Genomic DNA, 25,680 nt, shown 5'->3' with positions numbered 1-25,680 from the left:
CCTCAATGATCTGTATTAATACTGTCAGTGGGGTGTTAAAGTCCTCCACTGTCATTGTATGAGAGTCTAAGTCTCTTTGAAGGTCTCTAAGAAGTTGCTTTATGAATCTGGGTGCTCCTGTGTTGGGTGCATATATATTTAGGATAGGTAGGTCTTCTTACTGAATTGAACCCTTTATCATTATGTAACACTCGTCCTTTTCTTTTTTTAATCTTTGTTGGTTTAGTCTGTTTTGTCTGACATTAGGATTGCAACTCCTATTTTTTTCACTTTTCCATTTTCTTGGTAGTTTCTTTTTCCATCTCTTTACTTTGAGACTATGGGTGTCATTGCAAGTGAGATGCATCTCTTGAAGACAGTATACCAATGGGTCTTGGTTCTTTACTCAGCATGCCACTCTGTGCCTTTTAATTGGGGCATTTACCCCATTTACATTCATGGTTAGTATTGTTATGTGTGGATTTAATCCTGTCATGATGTTAGCTGGTTCGTATGGGCACTTGTTTATGTGGTTGTTTTATAGTGTCACTGGTTTGTGTGTTTTTGTAGTGGCTGGCAATGGTTTTTCCTTTCCATATTTAGTGCTTCCTACAGGAGCTCTTGTAAGGCAGGTCTGGAGGTAACTAATTCCCACAGCATTTGCTTGTCTGAAAAGGACATTATTTCTCCTTCACTTATGAAGCTAGTTTGGCGAGAAATGAAATTCTAGGTTGGAATTCACTTTCTTTAATAATGTTGAATATTGGCTCCCAGTCTCTTCTGGCTTGTAGGGTTTCTTCTGAGAAGCCCTTTGTTAGTCTGATGGACTTCCATTTATAGGTGCAGGTGACCTGACCTTTCTCTCTAGCTGCCTTTAACTTAATTTTTTCTTTCATTTTGACCTTAGAGAATCTGATGGCTATGTGTCTTGGGATGATCTTCTTGTGTGAAATATCTTATTGGAGTTCTCTGCCTTCCTGAATTTGAATGTTGACCTCTTTAGCTAAGTTGAGGAAGTTCTTATGAATGATATGCTGAAATATGTTTTCCAAGTTGCTTTTACTCACCCCATCTCTTTCAGGGACACCAATGAGTCACAGAGTTGGTTTCTTTAAATAATCCTGTATTTCTCAGATATTTTGTTTGCTGCTTTTTATTCTTTTTTCTCTATTCTTTTCTGACTGTCTTATTTCAGAAGCCAGTCTTCAAGCTCTGAGATTCTTTCCTCCATGTGGTCTATTCTGCTATTAACACTTGTGATCACACTGTAAAATTATTGTAGCATGTTTTTCAGCTCTATCAAGTTGATTATGTTTCTTTCTATAGTGGCTATTTTGTCTGTCAGCTTTTACATCATTTTATTGTGATTCTTACCTTCCTTCAATTGGGTTTCAATGTACTCCTGAATCTCAATGATACTCATTTCTATCCATATTCTGAATTCTACTTCTATCATTTCAGCCATCTCAGCCTGGTTCAGAACCCTTGCTGGAGAAGTGGTGCAGTCATTTGGAGCAAAGAAGGCACGCTGGCTTTTTGAGTTGTCAGGATTCTTGAGCTGGTTCTTTCTCATTTTTGTGGGCTTAGGTTCCTTCAGTCGTTGAAGTGCTGACCTTTGAATGGTTATTTCTTTTATCCTATTTGATGACCTTGAAGGTTTGATTGTGGTATAAGGTAGATTTAGCCAACTGGCTTTGTTTCTGGAAGATTCTAGGGGGCCAACGCTCAGTTCCCAACTCCTGGACTGCGAGCTCTAACTCTGAGGGACTTGTACTGGGCCCTGACTTTGTTCTCTGGCTCCTCAAGGTTAGCAATCCACTGTCCTGGGGGAGCTGAGTTGCTCCCAGACCACTGGTCACTACACTCTGATGGGTGGTGTCGGTCAAAGCATTTCATAGTGCAGTGACAGCAGGATCCATCTTTGTTCACACAGGCCAGCAGCAGCAGCAGCAGCAGCAGCAGCAGCAATAGCAATGTGTTGGGGTGCACACTCATTGGCTGAAGCAGGGTGCTAGTGGATGCCAGGGTTCCTGTTTTCATATGGGCATTCATCACAGTGGCGGAGGCAATATGGCTCCAGGACTGATGGGTTGGGGGGGGGGTCCCTGCTGGTGATTGCAGGCGGTTGCACTGTTGGTAGTGTTGGCACGGGGTTGGGGCGCTGGAGGGCACAGGACCGTGTGTGATCTATGCACTGCAGGCAGGGATAGTCACTCAGGGCAGGGGATGGTCTGCTGTTCTCCATGCTTAGCTTCACTCCCACAGCAGCAGCTTTGGCGGGAGGGTGGGGTGCTGGCGGTGGTGGGGCTGGCTAGCTGGGTAAGTGCCTGCCAAGGCTCCAACTGCAAAGATGGTTAGTGGTGGGGAGTGCTGTGGGGGAGCGGAGTGCACTTCTGCCCTAGCAATGGCAGGGCAGGATGCATACACACAGACACACACACCCTGTTAGGGCAAGGAAAGCAAAACCCACCCATACACACGTGTGCCGGCAACATGATTGGGGGATTGCTGTGGGCCTGGGGGAAGACGGGTGTGGAGAGGGAGCAGGCAGAGCGGCCGGGTTGGCCCTGGGGACTGCTCCACTGGAGCTCTCCACCAGTCAAGCATGATCCCCCAGTGCAGGAGCTATAAGGCAGGCCACCAGAACACTGGAGGATGCCCTGCAAGCAGATGTGGCAAGGCTGGGGCAAGAGAAGCCAGCAGACCAAGAGGTGCTCAAGCTGGTCTGGCCCCGTCTGATGGGCAAGACTGACCTGCAGAGTTCAGGTCTGACAGTTCTCCTGAGGCTCAAGTCTCCTATGGGAGCAAGCCAAGCCTAGGAGGATGGCTGTCCCTGGCCGTGTTCTGCTACAGATGCTCTGACGCCAAACCCTCTGGGCTCCACATCAGCTGGCTTGCTGTCCCTACCACTTCTCTAAGCAGTCTCCCTATCAACTCGAGTATCTGTGGGGGTTGAGGAGTCTCCTCCTGCACTGAGGCCCGTGGTGAGGGCCGGTTGCTCCTTGCCAGTTCAACTGGCCCATTCTCCTTGAGTCGTTGGGAACCAGGAACAAGTCCTGGTGCACCATAGCCCTGGGCAGGGTTCCCGGCTTTTTCCCACTTCAGCCCAGCTTCTGTGTTTTCCCTGTGACCACACTTGGTGCCTTCCCTCTGAAGATCTGTTAGGAGTACGCCAGTCACCTCAGTCCCTCCGTGGCAGCTGTTCCACTTGGCTTTGTCTAGTCCGCCATCTTGCCCTCTCCTCTGTTTTTCAAATTTTAACACTGAGATTCAAATATATATTTAACTAGTTTCTTTACTCTCTGCTGTTTTGTCCCCTCATTAGTACATATATATATGTATGTATTTATATATGAGGTATCATTTATACGCTGTAATTTTCATCTTTAGTTTTGTGAGTTCTGCCAAAAGCACATGATTGTGTAACTGCCCCCACAATCAAGATACAGAACTGTTCCATCACCCAAATAATCCTTTCATGCCCCATTGTTGTCAATCTCTCATCCCCACTACACATCCTCTGGCAATCTGTTTCTGTGCCTATAGTTTTTGCCTTTCTAGAATGTAAAATGGAATCATACAGCATGTAGCCTTTTGGGTCTGGCTTCTTTCACTTAGCATAATGCATTTGAGATTCATGCACATGTTCTACATACTAGTAAATCATTTATTTTTATTGTTGAGTAGCATTTCATCCTTTTTGTTTTGTATCTCACACTTCCTCTTGGAAACATTTTTTATTTTGCCACAGTAATTATTTCAGGGAGGGGTCTATAGTTGGTAAACATTTAAAGTTCTTATTTGCATGAAAATGTTTTTATTTATACTTGCATCTGAATGATATTTTAACTGGTATATATTTTAGCTTAATATCATTTTGCTCAAATCTTTGTAGGTATTCTGTACTTTCTTCCAGCATCGAGTGCTGCCTAATGATATCATCTGATGCCAATCTGATTCTAGTTCCTTTATAAGCAACTTGTGCAAATTTTATTTTTAGAAACTTTCAATATTTTCTACTTATTGTTTGAGTTCAGAGATTTCACCGTGACATAGTTCTTTACTCATTATGCTTAGCCATTGGTGGGTCATTTCAACTGATCACTTGAGTTCTTATTCAGTTTTGTGAAGTGTTCATTGCGCTCTCGCTTTTCCGTCATATTTTCTTCCTGGAATTCGTTTTGAAGTGAAGACAAACTATCTAAATTGATCTTCCATATCCTTTAACATTTCTCTATTTTCTACCTCTCTGTTTTTTGTTCTAATTTTGAATGCTGGACATTAAAAATAATTTATTTGCTTTTTAGCCATATTCAGTCTATTACTTAACCATTCTGCCAAATTATTTGTTCTGCTATCATATTCTTGATTCCTAATCCTGTTTTTTTTCCCTGCTTCATTTTCTGTCACATTATGCTTTTAAAATAATGCAATATAATTTCAAATAAGCTCCATGGGAGCAAGTAACAGGTGTTGCTGCTGTTGTTTTTTCTGAAGGTGGAGGGGTGGGGTTATATCACCATGGCATTTACTACCACAATTTGGAGACTGAAACATAGTAGGAGGTGTATAGTGAATATTTTTTAAATGAATGAGTATATAAATTCTAGTAAGAATTTGAAATACATATTTTATATTTCTTGGATTGCCTTTATGAAGGATCAGTTTTCTTGGTGCCTTCACTTGGATCTTTCTTCTTTTCTCCAAATGTTTGTCATCTTTGGTTCATATGTATTATTAAAGATTAAGTTTAGTATTATGGCTGGCTGGCATGAGAGTCCTCTGGAGATGAGTACTTTTTTTTTCTTAGCAAGTTTCACTTCAGTATTGGAGGGCTTCTTATTTGGGTTCTTTACATGTGAGCTGACCATGTCAACTAGCATATTCCACTTTAAGATGCCACACACTTGAAAAAGTGAAGCATGTTAGGGACACCCTCCCCACCCCCTTTATGAAAATAAATCCTATGTTGAAAGTAATAGTGACTAAAGGCTCAGGCTTCAGATTAGCCCATCTGTATCAATATTCCAATTTATTTCAAACTTTATTAACTTGTGAAAGTTACTTAAACTCTCTTGTGCCTTGTTTCTTCATCTGGAAAATGAGGATAAAGGAGTACTTAAACTCTTTTATTATTGTTCCTTCTCTCTCTTTCTATATATATATATGTGTATATATATAAAAATAGGAATATATATGTGCCAAAAGAGAGAGAGATATAAACTTAAAACAGTGACTGACACTTAATAAAGGCTCAATAAATGCTGCTGTTGTAATTATTAGTGTTATTACTATTTTCTTCCTGGACAGAACTATCTGTCCTTTAACTTTCTAGCAATGTTTGCTGGAGAACTGATGTCACCTCAAATTTTATTCCACTTCTTTCCCTGTTCTGGCAAATTATACTTAAGACTAGTTTCATCACTTGCAAAATGAGGATAAAAATAATGCCAACTTAATATGACTGCATTATTTAATTTTATAAAATGCTTAGAAAATTGCCTGGCATGCAGTAAATGCTATGTAAGCCTTTAATATATAAAATAGAGATGTATGCCAGAAGATTAGTCTCTGTTTTCTACTATATTCATCTCAGCTTTTACTGTTTATTAGGATCATTCAGGTTCTAGTATTTCCCTTCTTCTCACTTCTTTTCAGGCTGATGTTCCCACGTGAGTTTCTGCTCAATCTCACCTATAATTCTGCCACTGGAATTATCTAATTATCTTCTTTCAAACTGTACTCTCACTTCAGATCTTCTAAAGTACCCTATTTATTTTTTACATCCACTCGCCAGCCCTTTTGGCTTCTTCCAGTGGAAATTTGTCCTCTATTATTTTTGTAACGTGTGATGGACTCAGAGAAGTTAAACTTGCCTATGTCACACAATTATTAAGAACAAGAATTCAAATGCAGAATGTCTGACTGCAAATCGTTTGAATCCTGACAACTCCCCATAGGTCACGTTGTTTCATACTACCTCTGAACACTGTATATTCTCATAATGCACATAGCTTTATGTTTTGTAAGTAGTTTTCAATAATTTCTCACTAACATCTACTTGCTCTTTCTTAGTAGTTATAATGTTTTTGTCTTCCTTTTTTAGTACATAGGCTTCACTATCACCTCATTTCCATAGCACATAAATTGTATGTGTCATTTCAATTGTGAACTCTCAGAAGTGAATTGCTACTGAAAATAGCACATCATTTTCCATGTTTAGTTTCAAAAATTTCTCATTTTGAAAAAGTAGGTTTCCAAATATTGTTTCTTTAAATAGTTACCCATACAGACCTCACCTCCATAAACTTTTATCTTAAAAAAAAAGGCTGCCAAGTTAGACTACATGAATAGCTCTTTTAAAGTTACTGGATAAAAGTTTAAATTACCAGAAGATGCATCATTATGGGTTATTATTTGAGAATTCTTTGACTTGTATAACATGATGCTACTCTCAGAGGAATACAGATTAGAATGGAAGCCAGATGTGTTTTTCAAGACTAGATTGAAAAAATGAGTAGAAAATTAATATAAGAATGATCTAAGGAGTTTTCTAGAAACCTGAAGCATGGGTATGACAGAAAAAGCATTTCTGTGTGTGTGTGTGTGGGTGTGTATATCTGTGTGTGGGGGATGTGGGGAGAAAGGGAGTGAAAGTAAGCAAATGAGAGAGGGAGCTAGGAAAAAATTATAACAGTGGAAAATAAAAATGCAGACAAAGGGAAGGAGGATGGATAGGATAAAAAAAAGTTGCAGAATTGAAAATAGAACCCTGTAAAAAAATTCCCAAATCTTTGTAAATATTTGGTATCACCAAGGTAATAGTACAATATAATTTTATCTGTAAACCAAGGAAGTGAAAAACAGAAAAAAAAGATGATTTCTCATTCTAAAAGGGATAAATTAAGTACTAACGAGATGAGGAACATTGTTGAAAGAAAAGAAGTCCCCTTTAAAATCAAAATATATTCTAGGTATGCTAAAATAATCCAAAAATGTTATATATTTCATTCTTTCTTGTCCACCTTTTTGAGAAATAAAATGAACAATGATATTTTTGATACTTCAGAGTTTGCATTCTGCTTTTATATTTGATGACATTGGAAATAAGGTATATTTATTGTCACAATATGTCAACATGCTGAGTGGCATAAAATGAAATGGAAGGCATAAAGAAGGCAATCAAGGTAAAGGATGAGTACATATAAAAAATTTCATTACCATTTTTGAAGCAGACTTACTTAATCCTTTAGTTTTACTAAGAACTAGAATTATCCCCTTTAATTTTATTTATTCAAGGCAAAAATAATAAATATTATCCTAATAAACCATGTATTTTTAGCATAATTTAAAATATGGCAAAAGTTCTTATATTTGGAATCTCTCAATTCAGAATTTGTTACCATTCAAATTGGGTTTTGAATTCAAACTTGTCTTTTTTGCTTTGCAGACATTTCCAAAATTGTGCAAAAATAATAGGATATATCAATTGTTATGGAGAATTTTAAATATTTTAGAGAGAAAGCAATTTTCAAACATCTTTCAGTACTTTTACATCCTCATTTGCAGATAAGCTAATAAGCTATTTCCATATTATTTTATTGATTCAATTAAACCAGGCGACAGTTTGATTTATTACACATACAGTACTTGGCATTAAGAAGCAATATTTCTTCTAAAACATGCTATAATTTTGTATTTGTACTTATTCAGCAGCTTTCTAAGCTCATGCTACAATGTTTCCAACTTCCAAACTACTTAGGCTAAGAAATCAAAGCTATAATCATGTGTAGCCAAAAAAATTATATTAGAAAAAAATCAGTCTTATTTTATTGTTCTTCTGGGCACTGTAAAATGACTAATATAATTTTTGCCAAATTAGCCATTTTTTCTTGGCATTAGACAAGATTTTAGTTTTAACATATTCTTTTTGTTGAGCAATACAGGGTGGTGTTATAATCTGATATGAGCAACTCTGCTACTATGTTTCCCTGCTAACATCCTGCTATGGAAAGAAGTATAGCTTTCAGGAATATGAAAGCAATTTTCTTTCAGGTAAAATAACCAGACAGGGTACTAAGGATTAAACTTTTTTCAAAATATCAACACTGTTATTCTTACAATTTTTTTTCTCCATGTCACAAGAATTGATTTGAATACTAAGTACATTAACTTATATTTTGGCAACTTTGAAACCCATTTATAGCTGAAATCAAAGAATAAATCAGTTTTAGGTTTTCACAATAAAGTCCCATAATATAGTTTGACTTCTGATATTTTTCATGTATTACATTACTGGGGCCTATGATATGCTGGTTGTCAGAGACATCCTTAATTAGAAAAATGAGGGAGGATGGCCCTTATTATTTTCATTAAAATGCATAGTTAATAAAAACTTTCCTTTTGCACCAGATATCCTTAAAAAGAGATATTGTTTCTACTTCCACACTTGTGTGGAAATTTAATTTCAAGATGCTTCTTGGTTCTCATTCAAAGGAGTAAAAGGTCCAGATCTCTCTGATCCAGAATGAATTGGCCCTTGGGTGATAGCATTTCTCTCAGCCAAACTTTCCAGTTGTCTGATTTTCCCCTCTAATCATGGTCTTCTCCCAGTCTCCCTTAGCTCAGCAAATGACATCACCATTTATCTAGTTACAAATATTGGACATCTGGAATTTAACCTTGACTCCTCTTTGTCTCTTACATTGAATCAGGCTTTGTCCCTGATATGGTTTGGCTCTGTGTCTTCACCCAAATCTCATCTTGAATTGTACTCCCATAATTCCCACATGTTGTGGGAGAGACCTCGTGGGAGATAACTGAATCATGGGAGCAGTTTCCCCCATACTGTTCTCATGGTAGTGAATAAGTCTTACGAGATCTGGTGGTTTTGTAAGAGGTTTCCACTTTTGATTCTCTCTCATTCTCTCTCTTTACCTGCTACCATCTGTGTAAGACCTGCCATGCTCCTCCTTGCCTTCCACCATGATCATGAGGCCTCCCCAGCCATGTGGAACTGTAGGTCGATTAAACCTCTTTCTTTTGTAAATTGCCCAGTTGCTGGTATGAATTTATCAGCAGCATGAGAACAGACTAATACAGTCTCCAACATACATCTACCTACTCCTTTCCATCTCCCCTACCATAATTAGTCTAAGATATCATCTCTGACCTGTATTTCAATCATGGCCTCCTAACCAGTCTCCTTACTTCAACTTTTGCCATCTCCCAAACATTCTCCAAAAAATTTTCAGAATGATTATACCCATTATACTTGCTAATTATAACTTATTATGCTTAGGATGAAAAGTCTTTAATGTTGGTATCAAGGTCTTAGGTACATTGGTCTTGTACTGCCCAACTTTCCCTTTGTTCAGTATGCTCCAGTTATACTACATTTTGGTTTCTAGAACACAACAAGCTCATTTTCACCTCATAACTTTGGCTCTCGTTACCTTTATCTAGAATGCTCTACCTCCACTTTGGATTTCTTTTTATTTATCAGATCTCAGCTTAAATGACAATTCTACAGAAAGACATTTTGTAATGAGATTTGAAACATCCTTCTCCTTTCTGTGTTATTTGACTTCATAGTAACCTATTTATTTCCTCCTGAAATAGCCATCAGAGTTATTTTTAATGTCTATTATCTGTCCCCTCCTCCAATAATTTAGGCTCTAAGTCAGGCACCTTGCTTATCTTATTGAACAGTATGTCATAGTGCACACTATCTAAATACAGAGTAAGTGCTGATTTAAAATAATTAGCTGAGTTATCAGTTAAATAGGACCAAGGACTTTATTGCATCATTAAAAACTCAATATGTAAAATTTCAAAGGAAATGTCTGATAATTGGTTACATGACTCTTGGGTTCCTCATGCAGACTGAATATATATATGAGAGAGAGAGAGAGAGAGAGAGAGAGAGAGAGAGAGAGAGAGATGGGGAGATAGTGAGGGAGAGAAGGTAGAGAGGGAGAGAATTTGTGAGGGGAATTTCTTCTCTGTTAGTCCACTGCTCTACCAAAAGGAGAAGTGCTGGGGGTGGGGAGGGAGGGGGGAATCTCCCTACACCCCAAACCAAGTGAGAAAGCCTAGTGTTTGGGGGATATTGAGGATCACAGAGGACATTGGAAATAGTAGTCTGCATATTGGAAAAAGAAGAGTAGAGTTTTATTTAGGAAAAATGGGGATGTCACTGATGACTTTGGGGCAGAGAAATAACATGGTTGCAATCATGTTTTAGAAACATAACAACATTTAAAATGGATTGGGGATTGGGGAGAGAAGATACAAAGAGCTGGATTAGGAGTAGAATTAATGTGAACTATAACAATAACTTGATCTAGGATGTGAAAGTGATAACTGATAGGAAGAAACAGGTGTAGAAGAAGTTGTGGTAGAACTGACATTTTTTGGAATTAATTAGAGGAATAAGGAGGACTCACTATGTTTGAATTGATGTTTAAAACTATGGAAGGAAAAATATAAGTTATAGCTGAGGATAGAAAGAACGTTTAGCTTGAAGAGGAGCTTAAGCAGAAGTATAAACCTCCTTTCTTGTGCATAAGTTATTGTGATAGCCACCAGTTTTACACAAATACAAATTTTTACTGAATACTTGGCTTTTCATGGATGTAGCTCTATAATTAAGGTGGTGGACTCCATAACTTTCTTTTTCTTCTTTACTATCATAATTACTTTTACTCTGCCTGTTTTTCTCACTTTTGAACATGCTTTGAAAGTTAATGAATTAAAACTTAAGCCAGTTTTGCTACTAACACATTTTGCTACATTGCTACTAACATGAAACATTTTTAAAAGAAAAATTACTATTGCTAGATTTACCCCTCATTTTGCTGCCTTGCTACACAGACAATTCATGTAGAACCAAATAATGACAATTTAGAGCTAACAATGTAATAACCTCAATTGCACAGGGTCTTTGTTTGTCATGATGTTCTTCTTGGGATGAAGCAAAACTCTCTCTGTTAGAACATTTTTCAACATTTAGAATGGCATGAAGCTGTCAAAACTAGGCACCAATGTAAAGCACTGACTCAAGGAAATTGATTATTTCCTAAAGTTAAGCAGTAACTTAAGGGAAATCAAGACAATCAAAAATGAATTATATAATATGCTTTCATTATATAGAAATGTAAAAGTGGAAAAGAAAAAAAAAAACCCCAAAATAGTAGCTCCAACTAGAGATTTTGCTCCAGGTCTAAAGTTGTATCACAATTCAGTAAATTCATAATATAATTTTAAGAACTTTAAATTTAGATTAGCATTTCAGATAACTTCTTATAAATATAAAATTCAAGCATAAATTTTTATAGACTCAGAGATACAAGAGTCAAGTAACTTTCGTAAACTGAGATATTTATATATTTGAGTCACAGGCACACCACAATTTTGAGCATGTGACTCATACTTTGTATCTTATATACAGTTAGTTTTAAAATGTTAGAGCATTATGCCAAGGGTAAGCACAAGTTTACATAATTGAGGATTTACAGGGACCTCAGGCTTGCTCAATTACTTTTGGGATTTTATGCCAGAGTTTAAACTACTGTCTTTGACCAGGCCCATCAGGTTTGGGTTGACATGTCCATACTACAGCCTCCTTTTATATTAATACTTAGAATAAACCCAAACTCCTATTACTGTGACCTACAAAGTTCATTATGATCTGGTCCCTGCCTACCTCTTCAGGTTCATTCATCTCTCACTACTTTTTCCACTTTTCATTCATATTAGCCTTCTTTCAGTTCTTGGAACACACCAAGATCCACCGCCCACCTCACACCCCCCACCAATCTACTTGTTTATGTTTGTTCTCTCACTGGAATGCATGTTCTGTTAGGGCAGAGGTCACTTCCAGAATATTCACCATTGTATCTCCAAAAGGTCAGGACAACATCTGGCACCAAGTATCTATTTGATAAATATTTGTTAGATGGATGAATCAAGGAAATAAGTAAGATTGGTTATATGGCATGACCCAGAGTTCAAGCTGATTTATGGAATGGGGTGGACAGAAGAAAAGAGGAAGATAAATTCATAGTGTAAGGACAGCACTGAGAATGTAGTAGAAATATGTCTTGGACAAAGATGCCCTCTCTCACCACTTCTATTCAACATCGTACCTGAAGTCCTGGTTAGAACTATCAGGCAAGAAAAAGAAATAAAAGGCATCCAAATAGGAAGAGAGGAAGTCAAACTATCCCTGTTTGCAGATGACATGATTTTCTACATAGAAAACCCCATAGTCTCTGTCCAAAAGCTCTTTGAACTGATAAATAAGTTTAGCAAAGTTTTGGGATACAAAATCAATGTACAAAAATCACTAGCATTCCTATACACCAACAGTCAAGCTGAAAGCCAAATCAGGAACGCAATCCCATTCACAATTGCCACACACACACACAAATACCTTCCTAGGAATACAACTAACTAGGCAGGTGAAAGATCTCCAAAATGAAAATTATAAAACATTGCTCAAAGAAATCAGAGATGACACAGATGCATGGAAAAACATTCCATGTTCATGGATAGGAGAATCAAGATCATTAAAATGGCCATACTGCTCAAAGCAATTTATAGATTCAATGCTATTCCTATCAAACTACTAATGACATTCTTCACATAGCTAAAGAAAACTAGCTTAAAATTCATACGGAACCATAAAAGAGCCTGAAGATCCAAGGCAATCCTAGGCCAAAAGAACATAGCTGGTTGGGTGCAGCTGCTCACACCTGCAATCCCAGCATGTTGGGAGTCCCAGGTAGGCAGATTGCTTGAGGCTAGGAGTTTGAGACCAGCCTGGGCAATATGAAAAAATCCTGTCTTTGCAAAAAATACAAAACAATAGCCTGGTATAGTGATGCATGCCTGTAGTCCTGGCTACTCAGGAGGCAGAAGGATCACCTGAGCCCAGGAAGTCGAGGCTGCAGTAAGCCGTGATTATGCCACTGCACTCCAGCCTGGGTGACTCTCTTAAAAAAATAATAACAAAGCTGGAGGCATCATGCTACCTGACTTCAAACTATACTATAAGGCAACAGTACTAAAACAGTATGGTACTGGTACAGAAAGAGATACGTAGACCAGTGTATCAGAATGAGCCTAGAAATAAGGCTGCATAACCCACAACTATCTGATCTTTGACAAATCTCACAAAAACAAGCAATGAAGAAATAACTCCCTGTTCAATAAACGGTGCTGGGATAACTGGCTAGCCATATGCAGCAGATTGAAGCTGGACCCCTTCCTTACACCACATACAAAAATAAACTAAAGATGGACTAAAGACTTAAATGTAAAACTTAAAACTATAAAAACCCTGGAAGATAACCTAGTAAATACCATTCTGGACATAGGAACTAGCAAAGATTTCATGACAAACATGCCAAAAGCAATTGCAACAAAAGCAAAAATGGACAAATGAGATCTAATTAAGCTAAAGAGCTCCTGCACAGCAAAGGAAATTATCAACAAAGTAAACAGACAACCTACAGAATAGGAGAAAATTTTTGCAAACGATGCATCTGACAAAGATTTAACATCCAGCATCTATAAGTAGCTTAAACAAATTTACAAGCAAAATCAAACAGCCCCATTAAAAAGTGCGCAAAGGACATGAACAATTTTGAAAGACATACATGTGTCTAAAAAACATATGAAAAAATGCTCAATATCACTAATCATTAGAGAAATGCAAATAAAAAACACAGTGAGATCCTATCTCAGATCAGTCAGAATAGCTATTATTAAAAAGTAAAAAAATAAATGCTGGCAAGCTTGCAGAGAAAAGGGAACACTTATACACTGCTGATAGGAGTGTAAATTAGTTCAACCATTATGAAAAGAAGTGTGGCAATTCCTCAAAGAACTAAAAACACAATTACCATTTAGGATTCTATTACTGGGTATGTACCCAAAGGAACATAAATCATTTTACCATAAAGACACATGCACGTGTGTGTTCATTGCAGCACTATTCACAATAGCAAAGACTGGGAATCAATCTAAATGCCCTCAATGGTAGACTGGATAAAGACAATGTGGTACATATAGACAATGGAATACTTTGCAGCCAATAAAGAGGACAGGATCATGTCCTTTGCAGGAACATGGATGGAGCTGGAAGCCATTATTCTTAGCAAACTAACACAGGAACAGCAAATCAAATACCATATTCTCTCACTTATAAATAGAGCTAAATAGTGAGAACAAATGAACAGAAATAGAGAAACAACAGATACTGGGGTCTACTTGAGGGTGGAGGGAGGGAAGAGGGAGAGGATCAGAAAATATAACTATCAGGTACTATGCTTAGTGCTTCGGTGATAATCTGTACACTGAACCCTTGTGACATGAGTTTAAACTGTATAACACATCTGCACATGTACCCTTGAACCTAAAAGATAAAAAAAAAAAAGAAAAAAAGAAATATGTGTTGGACCACAATTTCAGATATGCAAAGAATAACATATAAATTTATATTTATAAATATAAATAAACTTAGGCATAATTTTGAGAATTCTGCTCTTCCAGTTTGGTAAAAAACTTAACCTCGGTTATTCTTGGGTTTCCCTCTTCTGTTTCAAGATGGGATAGATTTCAAGAGTTTTATGCATGGCCAAAGCTAGGGTATCTGGCTGAGTCATTTGTCTACCCTGATTCCTCTTCTAGGGTATTCACTCACTCTGTTCACATAGTTTCTACAGGTCTGAACTCCCGGCTACTTCCAGAATTATTTTAAAATATGGGAAATATTTATGAGGGGTCCTTATGGACCTATTTGTTCAGACACATGAGGCAGCCCTGATTCTCTGGAGTATTGCTGCCTCTGCTATGTGCTGTGGTGCTGTGGTACAGATATATATACAAGCATGGCTCCCCAAATATGGGGGCCATAAACTTTTATCTATGCTCCTACGTCCATGGGACTTTATGATAGTTTCCCTGGGCTGCTTCTCAAATGCACTCTAGTGCTTCCTTTATTTTCAGTGCACTTGGCATGACGTTTTGAAAGGGATTCATGTTTTAACCTAGTCAGGAAGCATTTATGACTTTTTCCCCTCAACCTTTCCTTTCCAATATCTTTTTGAACATACGAAGAACAGAAAAAATGGGATAAATGAACACAACTTAATATTTCATAAGCCCATTCTGCCAATTAAGTTTTGACCACAACAAAGGCAGAGTACAATTCTGATCATGTCACTCTTCTGCTTACTATACTATAATGGCTTCTTATTGCTCTTGGAATATAGATCATATGTCTTAATAAAGCACATGGAGATCCTGTCTGCCTCTCCAACCTCTTCATGCACCACAGTCCCTTCTCATTCTCTCTACTAGGACTAAACCTGTGTTTCACTGTCAAAACGACAGTTTTTTTTTTTTTTTTTTGTACAGTGCCTCTTCACCTGGTTAACTCCCATTCATGCTGCAAAGTTGCAGCATTAGTGGAATTTTTTTCAGGGAAAGCTTACATATTGCCACTTATTATAGATACTCATGGCACTATGTATCTTTTCTTTGTAGCACTTGTCCATGATGGTTACCTTGTCTCATAAGAAGAGAAATGCAAAGGATAACTACAATTTAACGGCATTTTCACTTGTCAAATTAACAAAACTCCAAATGTTTTGACAATAAATTTTTTGAAATAAACAGGCACTCTTATGTACTGCTGGTGGGATTATAAAACTAGTACAACCTGTGTGGAGGATAAGTTGGCAATAACTTGTTTTTAATACCTTTTGTCCCAGGCAGTCTACTTCTGGAAATTGATCCTATAGATTTATTTTCATAGTATAAAATGATATATTTTATGTCTTTATTCATTACAGCATTTTTTTGGTAATAGAAAACTACTGAAAAAAATTAAATGTTCCTCGATAGGAGGCTGCTCAAATACATTGTGGTATACCCATTCAGCAGAATACCCTGTAGCTATAACAACAACAACAAAAATGTGAGAAGCTTCCTAAATAATGAGATAGGAAGATTTTTCTATTTTTATTAAGTAAAAAAAACACAACATACAGAAAAATGCATATGGTGTGCTACCTTTTGTATAAAAAGGGGAAAAGTATAAAAGTAAATAAGTAAAAATCATATGTATGTCCACACAAACATATGTATCCAGTTTGCCTGTATAAGCATAAGGAAACTCTGAAAAGATACACAAGAAACTAATAAAAAGAATTATCTATATTTTAGGGAAGAAAGAAAACTGAGAGGATATGGAACAAAATAAGATGTAAGAATGCAAAGTAATGAAAATATTTAATTATGTTCCCTTCTACTGATTATATTATACATGATTATGAATGAGGCAAAGTTTTAAAATTAACTATCAAAACATAAAATTCATGAAAACAAAAGTTATTTTCTTTCATTTACTTTTACATGGATAAAGAATATAATGGAGGTTGCTTAAGAAAAGTTAGGTGGCTAATTATTACTTTAACAACTGCCTGCTTTCGCGATACTTTTTGAAATAGATTCTCTCTATTGGTTTAATACATTCTATCCCCAAATCAACTATCCAAGTATTAGGCATTGTTTCCTTTTGAAGGATTACCAGTGTTAGCCTTTACTCCAAAGCACATTTTAAAAAGCCAATATTTAGGAACAGATGCAATAATCTTTTGTTTTAAAAATTTAAAACTCATGAGATGTAGGTATTTCCAATTTAAAATGAAGTTAATTATTATTATTATTATTTATTGAGATGAAGTCTCACTCTGTTGCCCAGGCTGGAGTGCAGCGGTGTGATCTCAGCTCACTGCAACCTCTGCCTCCCAGACTGAGGTGATTCTCCCACCTCAGCCCCCAGAGGAGCTGGGATTACAGGCGTGCAACTAATTTTTGTATTTTTAGTAGAGATGGGGTTTTGCAATGTTGGTCAGGCTGGTCTCAAACTCCTGACCTCAAGTGATCCTCCTGCCTTGGCCTCCCAAAATGCTGGGATTACAGGCATGAGCCACCGTGCTGGGCCAGTTAATTCTTTCAAGTCAGCAATGGTGTGTTAAAAAAGAAAATTCAATCTACAAATAACAAAAGAAAGACAATGGTTCAAAGTATTTCTGTGCTTAGTCTATCACTATAGGTCTATTAAAACAAGAGCAACAAATGGTTGCCAATGTATAACTTAAAATATCCAGAGGGTTACCCCATCTACAGTTACCCAAAGTTATTCTTAGTTCCTGGAGAATTCCTTTAGAAGCATAAGCACAATAAGGACACAGTGAAATCTAAGTTTGGTTCTCCATTATAGCTGTGGTCCTAATGAATTGTGGGCCCATCCTGAATTAATAATTCTCCAATAAGAAAAATGATAATCAAAGAATTTAAACCACTGATATAGTTCCCTTGTTGAGATTAATCTGTTCATTAATATTACTGGGATCATATTTCCAAATTACAGAGTGTAACAGCATCTAATGCACTTTAAGTGCATAGATCACAATTTTATCCTTTTGTTTCCCATTTTACAGTCAATCCTATATAGCAGATATTAAGGAGGAACTAAGCACTCTTTGCTAACAAACTATCCATTTCTTTTAAGTATTTAGCATTTAGTTAGCAAATGTTGACTTCTAACTTACTGATTTCTTGGTTTAAAATCCATGGGATCAGTATGGAACAAATGGATTTAGTAGCTCTTGAGTATCTTTACACTGTAAACTTACTAATGATGACTTTTATTTCTTTAGAAGCAATATCTAAGTCCCAGGAATTCTGAGCCTGCTCATTATTGGTACCTCCGAAACTAGTGGAGTGTGATTCAGAACACAGTAACATTATATTTTATTTCCTCCTTCTCTTCCTCCTTTTAGAGAATACATGATGGGATGTTTTCAGCTTCTGGCTTTCAACAGATGCAATTATTAAAGAGTCTGTCCTCCTCTGCTTTAATAAATGTGGAACATTCGACATTTGGCATATAAAGAGTAACTGGGTACATCTGAACTATTCTGTGCTTTTGATTCTGTTCCCTAAAGGGAGAGATACAAAGAGAAATCACATAAACTATAATCCAGTTGAGTAGATTTAATTTCCTTTTCCTATTTGGTCTACATGCACCACCTGGTGGTAAAGTAGTGCATTTCAAGTAGAGAAGAATGTGTGTGTGTGTGTGTGTGTGTGTTTTGAGGTGTATATAACATGAAAAAGATAATTTTAATATATTTCTTAACACTGATTTAGATAGACAACATAATTATTCTACACCAAGAATCTAATACAACACTTGAGCACTACTTCATGTATACCAGAACAGGAAGTAAAGGAGAGAACTCATGCTGGAAAGGAAAATAGCTTACTCTTATTTACCTTAGCAATACATCTTATAATGCCATCTCTAAATTAACATTTATTATTACAATATTCTTACTGAGGCAAAATTCAAACACTGATAATCAATGCGAAACCATTTCCTCCTTTTTAATTTTTAAGAATAACAGCTTTTAAAAGCAGGTGCCCTGTTCCTTATATTAATAGTGAGGATAAGTCATAGATCATGGAATTGTAAAGCACCAGAGAGTCATTAGACCAATACACCAATTTTACAAATGTAGCAGCTGAGACTCTGGAACAGCAGGTAACTTGCCCAAAGTCATATCGGTTATTAGTGGTCCAACTCAAATAAGAATCTAGATCTTCTCACTTTCAGCCTAGGAATACAATACATAAAAATTGTACTTATATTCATATTCAATGAATTGTCTCTGTATGATGTGATAATACTCAACTTATCTACACAGTGCTTTAAGGCACTCATATGTTAGTTAATACATTGTTCTAACATTCTGAGCACAAAGAAGTAATTGAAGAAATGCATGTATCATAAAGCTATGGAAAAGATCTTCTAAGTATTAAAAAACCCTATATATATGTTCAAATGAATAATTTTCCAAGTATAATACAACTTCTATATTGCAAAGAAGATTTAAAAAATTCCCTTTCCCCTTCTAACTGCTTCAGAACCAGAGATCTGTTTCTACAAAGTAGGTACCCACTTGTAGATTTAAGCATAAAACATGTTCATAGCTCCCTCTCATGACCATTGAATACTATACAAGCCTCCTTTTATTCTCGCTGTTGTATTCAACTAACAGCTCACTGGCTAAGTTTTAATTGCTTCCAATGAGGTCAGCAAAGGTATTTATCGAAAAGCCCTGAATAAAAGGCTCACACACACACACACACACAAGCACACACGCGCTCACACACAGAGAGAAAATCCTCCTGCCCGTTGATTTATGGAAACAATTATGATTCTGCTGGAGAATTTTTCAGCTGAGAAATAGTTTGTAGCTACAGTAGAAAGGCTCAAGTTGCACAAGGCAGACAACAGACATGGAATTCTTATACATCCAGCTGTTATCAACAAAACAAGTAAGTTACTGTTATTTTGTCTTTAAAAACAATGCTGAATGTTTTCTAAAAGTTTATCTTTCTCTGATTTTAGTACTGAGCAGGAAAGTAAAGTTACAAGATTTTTGAGTCATGTAACTATCTATAGTAATTATGCTGTAGAACATAAAGATAAGGTTGAAGTTCTCCAGAGCAATCCTGACATTTAACTTAAAAAACCTGGGCAGTTCAGGAGAAAATAATTGATTAACCACAAATGTAAAAGCATATAATAAAGAAGCCTAGGGAGAAAGCACTCATACTTTGTTAGTGGTAATTGTAAAAACTTAATTTAAATCAATAGTTCTGAGTGCAGTATGGTTCTCACAAAACAGCAATTGGAATGAATGGTACAATCATATTCTGTTTTGTCTCTACTCAGGCATAAATTTTATAAATCTACACATAAAGTGGTAAAGATTTTGACATCCTCTATGAAGGCTATTTTAAATGTATCTTCAGAGAATAACCTATACTGTATATTATACTACTACTTACCCACCAAAATTTATACATACAATTTTTATCTTCCTCTCTCTTCCCCTCCCTATTCTTAATCTCTCATTGCAAACAGAAGTCAAATAGCAAACAGCGTCACAGCAACTGAACTTACTACGAACTGTTTTTATGAGGATTTATCAACAGAGTTATTTAAAGAGGAATCCTGTGTTGTTATCAGGAACTAAAAGGATTAGGCTAACAATTTGGAAAGAGCAACTACTCTTTCTTAAATCAATCTACACTTCACAGATAGGAAGAGGTCAATGACCTAGGAGTAACAATCAACTCAAGATTCAATTTTCATTATGTTATTCATGAACACCCGGAGCACTACACTATAATGCACAAATGGATACTGACATGGATCCTGCCAACTTTGCTCTACAGATCATGCTTTCACATTATCTGTCTAGTGGGTACTATATCTTTAGCTTGCAATGACATGACTCCAGAGCAAATGGCTACAAATGTGAACTGTTCCAGCCCTGAGCGACACACAAGAAGTTATGATTACATGGAAGGAGGGGATATAAGAGTGAGAAGACTCTTCTGTCGAACACAGTGGTATCTGAGGATTGATAAAAGAGGCAAAGTAAAAGGGACCCAAGAGATGAAGAATAATTACAGTAAGTAATTTTATTTTAAGTACTGCTTATGAACCTTAGCAATCTGTTAATGGATCAATTTTCAGGTGATGTGTTTTCTCAGCTTCCTTTTGCTTCTTGGAAAAAAAATTAAATAAAATGTCACCTAATTTCTCTAAATTGAACTATGTTGAACTATGCCCCTAAAAATATCTCTTGGAACAGGACAAATCTACTTATATTATAGTTGGACCTGATAATCCAAGCCCATTTGAAAATACATACTCCTTGTCCTGAAAATGCTCATAAGTTAAGCAAAATGTAAATAATATTATTCACACCAAAATGTGACTTAATATTGTCTAGCAAAACTCATTAAGATATCTAATTTAGAATTTCATAAATTATCACTAAAAGCTACTTATCACTAGTTTAAAGAGTAGGGAATTTATTTTTATTAATTTGATTTTCTTTGAAATAATATTTTCATGATGTAAATTAAAATATTTAATCTGTGCTAAGATATGCATTCCTTTGCATAATACATCTATTCCTTTGTATAATGATAAAATAGAAGGGAATCTGTGGTATCCTTATTCATTTGAGTCATAATGAGCTTGCATTAGGTTAATTATCAACTTATGCAGAAAAACAGATCTCTCCTAACATTTTCCTTAACTAAATCTTTTATGTCATAAAAGTTCTATGCTACCTTAAGAAAAACATAAATGTGAGGGAAAAAAAGTGAGCTGGAAGAGATGGTAATTCCATGTTTTTCAATTTACAGCCTTATATTTTTCCCAAGAATCAGTTATTCTTCTTATGTTAAAATATCAGGGTTGTGTTTTGCATTAAATGGTTATGATTAATAACAAACTTCAATAGTATTAAATGTAATGGAATAAGATACACACCTCAACATATACATTAAGGATTTAAAATATTTAGTAAAAATAAATTTTGTTTACATTACTAGCACTCAGGCAACATTGTTATTAATATATAATTTCATATTAATTATGTTAAAGTCATTTGAAAAAGAATGCATGGGGAGACTGGTGTAAACATGTGCAAATCACAGAGCCAGGCTTGCAGCAATTACTCAAACTTTTGTTGCCTGTTTACTGAATGACTTTTAGGGTTCTGAACTAATCAACCAATAAATGGGAATTTCAGAGAATTATGTTTCCAAGACCTTCTTTTTAACCATAATTGATACAGAATGTTAAGGCCATTTTAATGACTGGACAGTTATGGTTTTATTATTATTATTTATTATTACTGAGATTAACAAAGGTATCATGTTAGTCCTAGAAGATCATTCTGATTATACTGAAGTTTATCTAAGGAAATGACTACTTGGAGAAAATTTTTTTGATATCTACTTCTATATGAGCAACAGAATTTGCCTTATAATTAATTAATGTAAAAGTTACTCAGATTTATCATGGATGATAAAACCTGGTGGAGAGGACAGAGCCCAGGTGAAAATTATGACACGTGGGTCAACTCCCTGTCTGTGAATGATGTGGGGACAATTTCTTAGTTTTTCTGACCCTCGATTTTTCATCTATAAAATGTGGGATAGGTACAGATGATTTCCAAGATACTTTCCAGTTCTTATAGTCTATTCTATTTTAAACCACAGAGTATATTTCATAAATATAAAGAAACCTACATACCCATTGCATAATTATCTCACACAATGAATGAGATGGAAGTGATAGGATGAGCTGTTAAAACTAATTTCAAATTATAGTAATAAGGTTACCAAACCTTAACTGTGGAATTCTATATGCTGACTACTCCTTTTGAATCCTTTTACCAAGTAATGAAAAAGTAAAAAAGTTGATGTAAAATCCAGTGAAAGTGAATAGTATGCATAATACTATTAGGATCAACAGTATCTTCAATTGGAATACATTCACATATGTAAATTTTATTTTGTTGTGTTAAAATTTCTTGAAACAATGAAACTCAGGTAGTACACATACATAAAACGCTAAAATTATTTTATAGTTTGAAACACAATTTAGTGCTAACTTTGAGTAAGCCTAAAGCCAATTTTGTAAACCGTCTCCTCTAACACCAATTCTGTAATACAAAAGAAAAAAAAGGCAGTCACCCTATATTGTTATAAATTAGAATGTCACAATACCAGTGTACTAAAAAGACAAGATAAACATCATGTAAATAATTTTTACTTCTATAAACTTTTTAATAGGCTGTATATACAGTATATACCATTAATTATCCTGGAAAAGAAAACTTTCATCAGAATCCTTTAAGTAAACCCTAAAACTGTTGTCAGGTTATGTGGCTATTTTATTGGAGAAGGAGTCAGTAAGATTTCTCCAAAGTTAAAAAGAGGATAAAGCCCCCCCTTTCTTTTTCTATAGGAAGTCCTTAGGTACAGAAGGAAATGCTACAATGAAGAATATATGGAAAGTAACATGTTAGAAGAAAATTCTGATAGCCATTTCCTATTATTTGAAGGGTAGCCTTACTATAATAATTTTAAGAGTGAAGTCCATACATAAATGTGCTAATTGACACATGTGAAGTTGAAGCTGCTATATTAGGAAATACAGGTTAAAAAAAATGCTCGAGAATTTGTTTAAGATAACAAGAATGGAAATGTGAAATTATGACATTTGAAGATTGTTTACATTCCTCAATCATTAATTGAATGAATGAACAAATAAATGAAAGAAAGAATGTATCCTTCCTATTTTCATTAAAATGAGAGTAAAAGGTAATTGGATTGCCTACTAGAATGAAATGCAGCAGGATTCAGAAAGTGGTAAAGATCAGAATCCAACTCAGAATTTCATTTTCAATGTTTTGATGCCTTAAATTTTTTCAACAGGTTGTCAATCACCTTTCTTTGGAGGTCCTTTAAGTTGGTATAGATTTTAGTGTCTTGGAAGATAAAGTTTTACATGAAAAGTAATATGCCAGCTATGCAAAATATAATTGTTCTTTTGGTTACCATCAGAAAGTTCCCAATCTTTTCTCATGACATTTTTTTGAATGAAAGAGAACTGACCTGAGAATGTCAATAGGCTTCAGAGGACTACTCACCTCACCAGCAGAAGCACAGCTTCCACACAGGAATGTGGTTTTTAAGATACTAGTAAATATGAATTGGAGCTAGAAGGAGAAGTAAAATATCTAGATATATAATTCTGCTTCCAGAATGTTTTGGGCTGGGGTAGATGGATGGAGGGCACGGAGAAAGGAAAGGGAGTAGTGGGCAAGTGGATGTGACTGCTCATGTCTCATAGCTTTAGGGAATTTTAAAAAATTACTTAAGTATCCTGGATTGTGAGGTTGTCACTTACTTTAGTCTTACCTTAATTACTGTGTTGTTTTGTGAAATACTTTAAGTTTAGATTTGAATGAATATATTACAGAAAGAGTGCACCAAGGAACCCAACCGAAATAAGACTTACATTAGTAGACATACAAATAAGAACTATGAAGATGGGGGAATTCATGAGAATCCAAGAGATACTGGACCACATTTCTGACTCTTGAGGGGATAGAAGCTGTTACGAGAGAACTGGTCATAAGGATTGCGTTCTACTGTTACCCAGGAGGCAGAAAGTCTCTCCCCTTTACTTGTCTGTCTGGTGCTTTCACATTTAACCTAATAGTAGGTTTCCAGGTGATGAAACTGGTACCTAACCTTAACTAATAATAAGAATACTAAAAGCATAAAATGTCCCTCCAAAGTACACATTCAAAATGAAGTAAATGTTCATTTTCTCTGCAGAAGAAGAGCACTGAGAATATCATTAAAGGGCGAAATGAATGGTCAATACTTCCACTTTTGTTGTCAGAGCTCTCCCCGTGGGGACAAGATCAGAGGGTGAATTTAGATAACTGCTGCACTAGGCAGTCCAACAGCAGACAGAGGCTATCATTCTGCACCTGACAGAAATAACACTGCTGTTTAAGCTGAGTATTGAGGTGCCGAGTGAGAGACAGCAGCAGTGCACTGGGCACTCAGTGACCGCCTTGAGAGACAGATGTGGAAGACAGAATCCAATCCCCTCAGGATAATTTTCTTGCTTTTGGTATCTAATTACTAAAAAGTTGTGCTCTTCCCAATAATAGGCAATATCATCTTCTCCTTTTAAGAAGTCATAAATTGCCTCACTTGGTTATAATGAAGCATTGTTAGTTCCATAGCAAGAAAAGGGTTAGCCATTCTGAAAACTGGCCAGTGATTTGGCAATATTCTCTTTTGGACTGTTAGACTGTGATGGGATACGGCCTAACAATTGGCAAAAGGCAAATAAACACAGCGTTGCTGAATTTGACTTTGGCTACAAAACCTTCAGCGACTCATTGGTCAACAATTCTTTGGATAGGCTCCTACTTAACAATAATGTCTGTTAGAAGCTAGCAAATACACATATTGCCTCTGAATATGGAGATGGTAAATTTGCTCATATTTGAAACAGTTCTTAGCAAGTTATCTAACAGAACAATAATTCACATTATCAGAATCAAAAATAGCAATGTAAGGACAATCCCTCCCTTTAAAAAAATAGATAATAAGTAACATATCTATGCAGTCGAATCAAAATCCTAGCAATTATGGACAAGGTAGAATCTTGTAGAACTGGTGACCTGTATTCCCTTAAGTAACTTGTTAGGGCTTTAAATGATGGAGAATGGATAAATTGCTGGGGAGCAGATTTGGAAATATTAGCTATTCTTTGATTAGTTTTTAATTTTATAATCTTTTCTTTTTGGCTATCACATATGCCTGGCACTTATGAAGTGCTAATAAGTTCATTCATTGCCACGAGTGCATCTCTTATCATCTCTTGTCTCTTTTGTAAATCCTCATCTAGACTGACCCTTATGACTCAGCTGTACAATAACTCTTTAGCCTACAGTTTTAGAGCATTCAGAGGCCCAAGTGAATCACAGAGAATGGAAGAAGTCAGCTCTTCGATATATTGAAAGGGTTGCCTTTTCTAGATTTTTCTATTTCTCAACCTTGTCTAAATATTACAATCAGCTGGGGAACTTTAAAAAAATACTGATGCCAGATTCCACCCACAAAAAAGTTGTCATTAAATTGATCTGAGGTACAGTCTGGGCATTAGGAATTTTAAAAGCTCCCCAGATAATTCTGACGTGCTGCCAAGGATGAGAACCA

The 25,680-nt window shown here is 36.0% G+C and overlaps 2 protein-coding genes across 7 annotated transcripts in view; one reads left to right on the top strand and one right to left on the bottom strand.

Annotated features, from left to right (window-relative positions):
• The window catches only part of LOC116275848 (protein FAM227B), a 290,793-nt gene that overhangs the window by 86,858 nt on the left and 178,255 nt on the right, over positions 1-25,680 (bottom strand). The window lies entirely within an intron of this gene.
• LOC116275849 (fibroblast growth factor 7) overlaps positions 19,176-25,680 on the top strand; it is a 67,359-nt gene continuing 60,854 nt past the window's right edge. The window contains exons 1-2 of the mRNA XM_031668717.1: positions 19,176-19,398; positions 19,991-20,543. Coding sequence (XP_031524577.1) covers positions 20,258-20,543 — 286 coding nt within the window. The 5' untranslated portion in view covers positions 19,176-19,398; positions 19,991-20,257. The remainder of the gene's footprint in view (positions 19,399-19,990; positions 20,544-25,680) is intronic.

This window comes from Papio anubis, chromosome 7 (assembly GCF_008728515.1).
Source record: "Papio anubis isolate 15944 chromosome 7, Panubis1.0, whole genome shotgun sequence".
NCBI classification, from domain to species: Eukaryota; Metazoa; Chordata; class Mammalia; order Primates; family Cercopithecidae; genus Papio; species Papio anubis.
Note: the sequence above shows the minus strand (reverse complement) of the source record. Positions and strands in the feature narration are given on the sequence as shown.